Below are 12,828 nucleotides of genomic sequence, written 5' to 3' on the forward strand. Positions count from 1 at the left end.
TATACATGTTGGTAGTGTATTACTACAAAATGTGAACATATATTGTTATAGTACTATAAATAATCAAAATACAACTGATATGACCATTCTGAAACTTCTGGTGAAGTTTTATTAATTTCTCTAAATAAATTATTGATTAAAAATGTCTAGTAATGGCATTTCAACTAAGTATTAAATAGGCTGTGTACATCATAAGTTAACAGTTTTTCAGTCTCATTGAGCTTTATAGCTCCATGATTTGGTAGACTGCAATTGTATTTTAAGAACAGCACTTAAAATTGATAAAATATAATAGAAATACAATTGAAAGTTTTTAATGTAAATGATTTTAATTAAGATAATTTACATTGGCAAATCTCACTCTGAATACATTTAACCATTTCACATTAAACATTAGTGTGGTAAAAGACCTACTTGGCAAACAATACATTATATGGACACATTTAATATTAAAAACTTATTATAATCCAGCATTTGAGCAGAGAAATATTATTGAGAAAGGTTTTCATTTAATTTTCTCCCTGTCACCTTATTCAAGCTGTGACAATTGTATTTATCATGGCTCTGCACAACCATGAACATACATCAGAATGGTTGTCAATATTATAATTATTAATAAAGGACAAAATAAAATCTGATCCCATCACAATGCACTTTTATATGATGATCTAGCGAACTCAAGTAGAATAATATAGGTGGTTTCTTGTGTCTTGTGCCTTGTGTTGGAAGGCATTGGATAATAAGACACAAAAAGGTGTACAAGGGTGTCTTTAGCTATGATTGATAGGCTGCACTATCATAGATGGGTAGATGTTATTGTGTATTAAATAGTTTTAAAAAGAGATGATAGCATTCGGTTTATTCTATTAAAAAAAGTGGTAGGTTATATAGGTTATACGATAATGTTACTATTGTAGTTTTAATGGAATGAAACTATGTTATGGAATGAATCTACAAAGGCATAGTATTATGCGCTGTTTAAACACTGTATTCATGTTGGATAAGGTATTCAGATTAAGGTGTATGTATATTCAGATGGGTAGTGTAAATCCCATATTATTTTTGTTTAAGCAATTTAATAATTATAGAAACTACTAATTCATTTTGTTTCAGTTTTGTTCAGAAATATATGTTTGATGTTCTTCTGAATTCAGTTTTGTGAGCATAAAATAATATCATGACTTGTTTTTGTATGCAATGTGTGACAATGCTCTATTAACACACGTACCCAATTAATGAAAAGGGTGTTGCAAACTACAGAAAGCCACTAATCTCTTTTCTGTATTGACATCATGCTCTTATACTCTTTCATGGTTTTATACTTTATGCACTTTGTCATTCTCTTATACACGATGTTAAATGCACCAGGGTTCTAGCACTGTCTTTTACATTTGATCTGGAAAATCGTCGCGAGCGAAAGTTAACAAAGATTTCAAACCACGAGTACGCATTATGCATATGCTAATTAGGATTGTTTACAACTCGTCAAGGTTGAGAAGGTATTTTCACACAGATCGTGAGGAAGTTATATGATTATGCATACACAGTAGCCAAACAAGCGCGTTTCATTATGGGATATGTTTTGATCGAAAACTTTGACTGGAAGTCAAAGTTATTTTTTTAACAAAAAAACGTCTGTATTTCAGTTAAATGATTTTTTTTTCGACAAATTTTTGGTGATAGTTAATAACTATTATGATACTTCAAAATGACCCACCTTTTTTCGAAATCTGTTATTTTTTATTTTTTTCGAATTAGTCAAAGGGACAATACATCTTTAAGTTATTGATAATCAACTTAAATAGTATCCAGAAGGTCATAAAATAAAAATTCCATTAAAAACTTTGCTCTACAAAACATTTTTCACCATCTCAAGAGTTTATACTACCCTATTTCCTATCCAGAAGATTTTAGCTCTGTCTTAACCCCAGCTTTACACTATAAAGACTGACAGATCTCAAACTGTTGGGATTCATTCAAAAATAAAAGAACCTTGATAATATAAGTTATAATATAATAATAATAATAAAATCATTTTTGTAATAGAGCTTGTTCATAAACATAATGTGTGCATAAAACATATGCAAAATAAAAAAACGGCTGACAATAATCATTTAAAATATACTAGTAATTTGATGAAAGGTAGTTTTGTACTTAAAATACAGAAAACAATTCCTTGAGATCGGGGTACATGTGATATCATTAGGAAGTGCATTCAATAATTTAGAGGCACTTATTAGACATTGTGTTGAATTAAAGTAAGTTTAGTTAAAGCCCCCTTCCCTACGTTTTTTAGATCTAATTTAAGATCACAAACTATATGTAATGTAAAAATAATACTATATGGTCCTATTGCGATAACTTTTTTCGTCTTTAAACGGTTAAAAATGTGAAAAATAAGTCGATTCTAATAATTATAGCGGCCCGCTATAAATCCCAAAATGCATTGCGCGCGGATTGATATTTTTGTTTTTCACCTGTAATTCGCCCACTTTTCGATCGATCGTGAGGCCAAAACAAATGGAAGACTCCTAACTTTTCAGCGAAAATACCAGGTTTTCCCCAATTTGTATCAACGGAGTCTGGCAAAAATAGAAAGACAATTAATGCAGCAACTATACAACGTCAGGCTAGGTATATAGCTAGCGTACGATGTTCGTACGTTACCGATGTTTACCAGCTAGGCCTACAAAACTAAGCCTAGCTAGGCTAGGCCTAAGACCGTCCACGAGAGGTCGATCGCCGCGAGCTACTTAGGTAGTGCATTGTTTCTCACTTTTTATCATAATTTACCATAAAACGTACATTTAAGACAAGGAATGACATGGTTTAATGTTTTTAAAGTGATATATATGTATTATTTTCCAAAAAACGTCCAAAATTGCAGGGAAGGGGTCTTTAAAGGAAGATGAAGGGCGTGTGAGGCCCTAGTATTGTAAAAGTGGATTAAATGAGTTTGTTAAGAAAATTTAAGAAATTTGGTTAAGAAAAATAACAAGGGAGTTTTTTGACGACATGTTTAAAAACGAAAATACACTGTTGAAGTTTATTAAAAACATAAACAGTTAAAAGTTTAGGTTTGAAATAACTGACACACATAACACCAATACAATATTAAAAACTGTAAAAGCCTGAAACCATACAAATCATGGTTACAATTAGGAGAGTCTTGTATGGCTATGAAAACCTGAGTTATGATGCCATGTCCTAAACAGCAATATTTCCATGTTGCATGACAATTCTTTTACTACAGTGACATACTTTAAGAAGTATGAATGAAAAAATGTCTAAGTAACAGAAAAAAAAATGATTTACAGAACACCTAATGTAGTCACAACTATAAATGTATTTTTTCTATTTGATTGATTCAAACGTCCAAATGGAAAAAGACAAAAAGTATTTTATTTAATTATTCTATTCACAGAAATATTGTCTGCTAGGTAGGCCTATTATAATTCAATTCAATTCAATTCAACTAAACATTTATTTCTTCCTTCAATAAAATTAGGTAATCATAACAAATTCAAGTAGAATATAAAACATGTCAATTGATGATAAAAAAAAAAAGTATACAGGTATCAATAAAAGGAAGTAGGCAGTGCCCAAGAAGATACAAATCTTGTGGCGGGCCAGCCTATTTACAGACACAGGTAAGACGGTCGAAAATTCGAAAATACAGGACGTAAGGACAGGGACATAACAAGACAGCAAAAGGAGGAAAAAAACAACGATCAGAATGACAGCAAATCATATCCTGACCAAGAACTGACAAATGAAACTCGAAAAAATTGCCGGAATGAAAAAGAGAGATCAATACTTTGCAATAAGGTATTTCTTAAGTTTGGAAGAAAACGTTTTTATTGAAATAGAGTTGCCGATGTCAGGAGGTAAATTATTCCATAAATTGGAGCCGGAAAATCTTATGTTATGTTGAAAATAATTAGTGCGATGTTTCGGTATATGGATCTTAAATTGGTTTCTTGTACAGTACGAGTGACGAACAGAATTTGGGATGAAAAAATTACACAGATGCTTAGGAAGAAGGAAATGTATTGATGAGTACACGAATATAAATTGTTGAAAAATATTAATGTCAAAAATATTAAGGAGATTCAAGTTAGAAAACAAATGAGACGAATGAGACCGGGGTGGAACGCCAGATATAATGCGAGTAGCCTTTTTTTGTATAATGTGAAGTTTGGTGAGATTGGATGGGTAAGTATTTGCCCATACAATGTTACAATAGCTCAGATAGGGAAGAATTAAAGAACAGTAAATAATACGGAGGATATTTGGGGGAATGAACGAAGAAAGTCTAAACATGACACCGAGGCTCTTGGAAGTTTTGTTCTCGATTTCTTTAATGTGAGTTTTCCAAGTTAGACCACTATCGAGATAAACACCTAGAAACTTTGCGCTTTCAACACGTGGAATATCATAATTGTCAATCAGAATCTTATATGGCGTAGTATTGATAAATCTGTCTTTTTGGGGACTCCGGAAAAGAATAAAGCTGCACTTTTTATAATTGATAGATAACTTATTACTAGAAAAATAGATGGACATGTGTTTTAAGTTGGTGTTAAGGTCATCAAAAAGAGATTGGATATTAGGGGAAGAATAGAACACGGTTGTGTCGTCAGCATAGAGAAAAAACGAGAGAAGATTAGAGCATCGGTATAAATCATTAATGTATAAAATAAATAAAAGTGGACCTAAAAGAGAACCTTGGGGGACACCGCATGTGACTGATGAAAAATGAGATAGGTGGTTTGAGTATCTAGTACATTGAGAACGATTTGCTAAGTAACTTTTAAACAAATTTAATGCAGGCCCTCGAATACCATAATGGGATAACTTAAATAAAAGAATATCATGATCGATAGTGTCAAAAGCTTTGGAAAGATCAATAAAGAGTCCAATAGCGAAATCATTGCGTTCAAAAGCGTCCACAATTTTGTTATTAAGGTCAATAAGAGCCATGGATGTATTATATTTTTTACGAAAGCCGAATTGTTGAGAGTATAAAATATCGTATTTGGTAATAAAATTAAAAGTTCTGTCGTAAATAATTCATTCTAGGGCTTTTGAGAAAACAGGTAAAATAGAAATAGGGCGATAGTTCGTTAAGTCAGATTTACTGCCAGATTTAAAGATGGGTGTTACACGAGCTATCTTCAATCTGCTTGGGAAAATTCCCTTAGTTAAAGAAATGTTAAAAATATGGCATAAAGGGAGGGAGATAAGTTCAGTAACTTGCTTGATGACATTCGCATGTAGGTCGTCAATACCGGGGGACTTATTACTCTTGAATGAACGCAAAATTTAATAACTTCGTCCTCATCGACCGGGGATAAAAAAATAGAATGAATATTTGGGTTAGGAAGAAATTCTTTATACGATGTGTTTGTCTTGGGTATTTGGTTAGCTAAGGTGGGACCAATTTCAGTAAAAAATGAATTAAAAGAGTTTGCAATCTTGGTGGGATCATTTGACATTTCACCATTGCAGTTAAAAAAAGTATTACTTTGTTTGTTAGAGGATTGTTTTATAAGGGAATTAATAGTTTTCCAAGTGGCCCTGATGTCATTTTTATGTTTAATAAAAGTATTTTTAAAATAATTTGATTTCGCAGTTTTGATAAGACAATTGATTCGGTTGCGACATTGTTTATATTTTGTTTCATTTTTCGCAGAGGGACGATGAAGAAAGTTTGAGTATAATTTTTGCCTATATTTAATGGACTTAAGAAGAGAGTCGGTCATCCAGGTCTTGAGTTTAGTTTTAGTTTTTTTGATAGTTTTGTATGGAAATGTTTTATTGTAAAGTAACGAAAAGGTATGTTCAAATTTGTTGTATGCATCATCTGGGTTTTGGGTATTTAGAATGTCAATCCATTGTTCGCTAGACAATTCTTGACGGAATTTATCAATAGTGATTTGGTTAATGCATCTAAATCTAAATGATTCATCCCTATCTGAGCTACGTACATCACAGGAAAAATACGAAATATTAAAAACGGGAAGATGGTCCGAAATATCACTAAATAATAGTCCACTAATACTAGGGAAATCAAATTTATTAGTTATAATATTGTCAATCAGTGAGAAAGAGGACTTGGTGATTCTGGATGGTCTATGAATAAGGGGGAGAAAATAATTACTAAACAGAGAGTTGACAAATTGCCAAGCTTCATTATTAGATTCATTTTTTAATATATCAATATTGAAGTCACCAAGAATATAATTAATTTTGTTTTCATTGGATAATTTGGCTAAGATTGAATCAAGTTTATCAATAAACAGAAGCGGATCATTTGATGGGGCTCTATAGATACTTCCTGTAATAATATTTTTTGTATTAGGGCGGATGATTTCAACAAATATTGATTCGCAAACTAGGGGGTCAAAAGATAGATCATCTCTTATTGAAAATTGAAGGCCATCGCGAATATACAAGGCGACACCGCCGCCGCCTTTAAAAGACCTGTGATTCGATACAAAAGAAAAACCAGGGATTTTAACCAAGGGATTATCAAATTTTAACCATGTTTCACTAACAGCAATCACATCAAAAGAAAAATGAAGAGAAGACAAAAGACTCACGATTTGATGAATATTTTTTAGTAGACTTCTTGCATTAAAGTGGATGGATGAAAAACTATTGTCTGAATTTGTATTAATTTTGCGGGTAAAATCACTAGGATGATAATAATTTGATATATTAGTGTTGCTATGAAAAAAATTCTGATCAGGATCAAATTGTTAGATGTGTGATCATCATAAACGTTCTGAAACGGAGAGAATAGAGCCTCGGTCAGTCGGTCAGGACATGAGACGTTGTCAGGACAAACAAAAGTCATAAAAAACACGTAGACAAAAAAAAACGGATAATCGATGAAAAGCAAAAAGAAAGGAAATATGGAAATTTGAAAATGTGGGGTAGTTATCAAATATAATATAAACAAATAAAAATCAGGCCTAGCCTAACTCTATTAGTGAGGTAACAATAGTTTAACTTTCATTTATATAATGTCTGTCATGACGTCATTTGTTTTCAATTTGTGAGTTGCGTGCCAGTGCGCATACAATACGCAGGCTGAACGAATTTATATACAATTTGGTATCGTGTGAGATATTCATGCAGTGTAATCATCTTTATTTGTTATTTGGAACCCTTTGGACAACCCAACACAGTTGTTGAATAATAATAAAGTTAATAAAGTTAATAAAGACAACATATTGCAACAACGTGTTCACCTCATTATTCTCACCGATTCCACAACAGCTTCAACAACTAGTGAAATAATTACAATGGCAGACGTAAACAAACTGAAGCTTACCAGACGGAACAGCAAAGGTCAGTTAACAAGGACTCTGTCCATGATAGAATCACTACTTAAAGAAAATTGCGAACCAGATGTTTTAAAAACTTACATTACCAAGGCGGAGGAACAGTTCAGAAAAGTCGAGTTAAAACACTCTGAACTGATTGATGTACTTGAAGACCAAGGAGAATTTGAAACGGAAGAGAAATGGATGTCAGAATGTGAGATGGATTTCCTTCAAAAGTTGGTATGTACAAAACGGGAGATTACCCTGCGCCACTCACAATCTACAGTCGATGTACCATTCTCAACTCCTACAACTCCTCTTCAAACATCAGCCTCAACGCAGCCTGCTGGTACGGTTGCCTCGCCGCCTGCATTCAGTTCACCTACACCTCGACCTGCTATGGCAAGGTCAACGCCTACTATGGCAAAGATGAAGTATCCTACATTTAATGGCAACATCCGGGATTACAAAAGATTTAAAGAATTATTTACACATTGTGCAACTAATCTAACTGAGATTGAATGTTTCTACCAGCTAACTGAATCTATGATTAACAGCAAAGAAAGAAACATGGTTAAAGGATGTATCGATGTTGCTAGAGCTTGGGAAGTGTTAGATGAACGCTACGGAGACAAAGACAGAGTGGTTGATAGTCTGTTGAAGGATCTAGAGAATTTAAAGTCCTATGAAAGTAAGGACAAGATCAACATTCCAGCCATGAGTCGTTTTGTCCAAACCCTTCAAACGTTTGAAACCAGAGCGGAAACCATTGGTTTATCTGGAGAATTGAACAGCAAAATCATGCTGAGCCAAATAAAACAGAAGTTACCAGAAGAACACAGAATAGCTTAATATAAAAGCGTTAGAGACAACAACACAGGTCATTCTCTCACTGGCTTGGTTAAATGGCTGTACAGCCAATTATTGTTACTTGAGAAAGCTATGCCCATGACTGAAACTGAATCATCTTCATCATCAAAGAAGGCTTCAAATGCTGCTGTAGTGTCATCTGGAGAAGGATACAAGTCAGACTACAATAGAAATCCCAAGTGTGCACTGCATCCAACTGCGAATACTCATTTCTTAGAGAGTTGTAACAAGTTTCGAAGTTTGTCTCAAAAGGAGAAATATGAAGTGATGAAAAAGAACAGAATCTGTTTTAGATGTGGTCACAACAATTGCTCTGCTGGTAAACCTCCATATGATAAGAATTCCTGTCAATTTGCCGCGCCTTGTGGAACTCCTTCTTGTGGAAGTAAGTTTGTCCTGTCTTGTATGAAAGAAAGGATCAACCCAATCTTAATTGCAATGCTCAACCCTTTCAACCAGCAGATCCAACCACAGTTGTTAAGCAGGCAGGCATGGTCACCCACAATGGAGAAAGTAAATTACAAATGACTTTACCTACTGTTATGTGGTACCTGAGATGTGGCAAAACCCGCCGTCTAGTGCGTATCTTATTGGATGGTGGAAGCCAAGCGACACTTCTGAGATCGGGACTCATTCCACTTACTAATCAAGATGTTTATCAAAAACACGATCTGAGTCTGGTTGGTGGTAAGAAAATTACTAAGAAACTACGATTGCTGAATTGCTACATTGAAGACGTAAATGGTACATGGTCTTGTCCACTCACCGTCACAGAAATAGATGAACCCTGCGGAGATGCTCCTATAGTATACCAAGAACAGCTTAAACAATACAGTCATCTAAATGAAATTGATTTACAAGTTGCTCCATACCCAACTATTGATGTACTGCTCGGTGTCGATAACACGCACTTAATGATTTGGGAAGAGTACCTCCGAGGTGAATGTATCAATGAACCTGTAGCCGTGAAATGTCCCTTTGGATGGTTTATCCAAGGAGGACAACTCACCACATCAGCACTCTTCAACTATGTTAATGTGTCTGCAGTTGGACCAATGGAAGATTTTCTTGGCATTGAGACAATGGGTTTAGAACCAAAGAAGTGCAAATGTTCTGAACATCTTACAAACCGCAAGGCAACGGAAGCAATTGATCAGAGTGTGAAACAACTGCCAAATGGAACTTATGAAATTAGATTGCCTTGGAAAAGGGCACCAAATGACCTTCCAGATAACTATGGGTATGCTGTGAAGAGACTGAAGAGCCTAGAAAAGCAATTTGAGAATAGGAACATAGAATGGGAAGTGTATTGCGAACAAATGAGAGATCAACTGAAAAGAGGTGTCTCTCGTCGAGTGACAGAAGCAGAGCTACAAAGAGATAGAGAGGCTGGAAGGAAGATGTGGTTTCTACCACACTTTGCCGTAACCAAAGAATCCAAAACAACACCTGTGAGAGTGGTATATGATGGGAAGGCAAGATTTCAAGGCCATTCTCTTAATGATTATTTATATAAAGGAGAAAATGTTAATACAGATCTTTTTGATGTTGCCCTACGATTTCGAGAAAACGAAGTTGGTATAATTGCCGACATTAGTAAGATGTTCCAGGCTATTAAAATCAGTTCTGATGATGCCCGCTTTCATCGATTTGTGTTCAGAGAGAATCCTAACCATCCAATTCAAGTGTACGAGTTGACGACTGTTACATTTGGTGACAAGCCATCACCAACTGCGGCTATTGTGACTTTGAGGCATATAGTATCTGAGCATGCACCCGGTGATAAACAGTTAGAAAGAATTGTTACTGACCAGTTTTACATGGATGATTTGAATGAATCTGTTAGTGATGCTAATGAGGCTGACAACTTAAAGTCTAAACTCACTGAGACTCTGAAGAAAGGAAACTTCAATATCAGGAAATGGCAATCCAACGTTAGGAATATGTGTGATGAATCAGAAGACGCCACTGCTGCAACAGCTTTGGGAACAAAGTGGGACCTTGTGAACGACACTCTAAAGGTCAAAGAGGTAAAACTAATTCAAGGTCTAATCCCAACTAAACGTAGCATTCTGAAACAAACCGCTTCTTACTATGACGTATTCGGTATGCTTTCCGGTATCCTTGTCCGACCGAAAACACTGTTACAAAAACTGTGGCAACTAAACATTGATTGGGATACACCACTTAACCAGAGAGGTGAACTTTGTGCTATTCTCAGTGAAATCAATAAAGACCTTGAAAAAGCAAGTGACATAGAAATTCCAAGATGTCTTATTCCAGAGCCATTTAGAGGAAAAAGACCATTACCTAAAGTATCTATGCATGGTGCAAGTGATGCTTCAGAAGATGCTATGGGTATCGGAGTTTGGCTAAGGTGGTCACATGAAGAGTCAACTGAAGCTTATTTGTCGTTTGTGTGCGCCCGAGCCAGACTCACACCACTTAAACAATCAAGCATCCCCAGAAAAGAACTTCAAGCAATTCTGCTGCTTTCAAGGCTGATGCTCACTGTAAAGAATGCTTTGAGGTTTGACATAGTTTATTCAAAGATTTGGACAGACAGTATGACTGCCATCAGTTGGCTGAGAGGTCAATCTAAATCTTTCCGATCGTACGTTGCATACCGTGTAGGTGAGATCACTTCTGAATTTGACCCGATCAAAGATATTGCCTTTGTACCATCAGACCAGAACACTATAGATATTGTTTCAAGAGGAGGAAACATTGACGATATGAAGCAAGTCATCGATGGACCAGAGTTCCTACGATCACCACCAATCTCTTGGCCTAAAACTCCTACAAATGTTCAAGTAGCTCCTGAAGATGGAGAACAAAAGAAATTCCATGTCCGTAATGCTAAGACACTAACACTCAAAATAAAGGCTATCCCTGAATTTGAAAGAATACTTGATCCCACCAAGTTTTCTAGTTGGCCAAAACTTAAGATGGTCACAGCAAGAGTTGTGTCCTTAAAGCAGTTACCAAAGATCCAATGGTTAAAGAAGTTAACTTCACAAATTTCTGAGTGGCCTTCACCACATGCATTGAAGGAAGCTGAGTTGCTTTGGATCCGACAGGGACAAGCTGAGATAAATTTCAATGATCACAACATCATGAAGCTAGATCCAGTCTTCGATGAGAAAGAAGGAGTGTACCGTGTTGGTGGACGAATTAAGAATGCACCACTGTCGTATGACATAAGACACCCTTACCTACTACCGAAGGGAAGCCATATCAGTTTACTGATTGTTCGGGATCGACACAGACACTCTTTGCATGGGGGTCACCTGAGAACCGCATCAGAGGTCAGAAAGAAGTTTTGGATTATTGGGGATACCAACATCTCAAAAACAGTTGTACGACAATGTACTATTTGTAGGAGACACAAAGGGAAGCCAATAGAGCAAAAGATGGCTGACCTACCAGACTTCCGAGTAAAACCATGCTCACCGCCATTTAGTTCCACACTCGTAGACTATCTGGGCCCAGTTAACGTAAAACTGAACAAAAATACCACCACAAAAGGATATTGTGCAGTTTTTACATGTGCCGTAACTAGAGCTGTACACTTAACCTGTGTCCAAGATCTTACTACCCAAGCGTTCCTACAAGCAATGGAACGATTTGTAAGCATTAGAGGAGCACCATCTTTGTTGGTGAGTGACAATGGCACATGTTTCAGAGGGGCTGACAATACAATAAATGAGTTGAATTTGAGACTAGATCAGACGAAGATACGAGAACAATGCCAACGTTATAATGTGCAGTGGAAATTTGGACCACCAGGTGGACCTCATCACCAAGGAGCTGTTGAGCGCATTGTTCAAGAGGTGAAGAAAGGCATGAGACATTTGGTGAAAGCTGACAGACTAACATTTGTTGAATGGGAGACGGTGTTCTGTCAGATATCTGGTCTTATCAATAGTCGACCTTTGACGGCCAAGTCATCATCGCCCCTGGATCATCCGCCATTGACTCCTAATCATTTCCTGATTGGAAGAGGTGATTTACAGTGTCCGGAAGTACCGTGTGAAGAATTCCATGGAAATTTGAGAAAACGGAGAGAGATTTGTAACTCTATGGTGAATGGTTTCTGGCACCGATGGATGGAGTGTATCCATAAGCTCTCACCAAGACTTAAATGGCAGAAATCAATGGAGAATGTAATGGAGGGCGACATAGTGCTTGTCATTGGTGAGAACAAGAAACGTGGTAGTTGGAAAATGGCAGAAGTCAGTAAAGTTTATTCAGGGAAAGATGACCTTGATAGGATTGTTGACATAAGATTTGCAGATGGTATCAATGCTAAGAAACCGGTTACTAAGTTGATCATGCTAATGAAGAGCATCGAACGTTCAGACATGTAGTGATATGTGGATCAGATGAAGTTCCTTGACCACTGTGATTGATGATTTAAAGTGTAATTGACATTTATGAACTTTTCATTGTTACATTATTGTTACTAGTTGTGACCATCCGTCACTTTTTTAGGGGGCTGGGATGTCATGACGTCATTTGTTTTCAATTTGTGAGTTGCGTGCCAGTGCGCATACAATACGCAGGCTGAACGAATTTATATACAATTTGGTATCGTGTGAGATATTCATGCAGTGTAATCATC

General features: G+C 35.9%; 1 protein-coding gene across 1 annotated transcript; it reads left to right on the forward strand.

Annotated features, from left to right (window-relative positions):
• Nucleotides 1-8,728: 8,728 nt before the first annotated feature.
• LOC144835443 (uncharacterized) lies at nucleotides 8,729-12,574 on the forward strand. The gene has a single exon (XM_078690528.1). It carries the CDS (start codon nucleotides 8,729-8,731, stop codon nucleotides 12,572-12,574), a length of 3,846 nt encoding a protein of 1,281 aa, XP_078546654.1.
• Nucleotides 12,575-12,828: the final 254 nt, after the last annotated feature.

This window comes from Antedon bifida, chromosome 2 (genome assembly GCF_963402885.1).
Source record: "Antedon bifida chromosome 2, ecAntBifi1.1, whole genome shotgun sequence".
Classification (NCBI taxonomy): Eukaryota; Metazoa; Echinodermata; class Crinoidea; order Comatulida; family Antedonidae; genus Antedon; species Antedon bifida.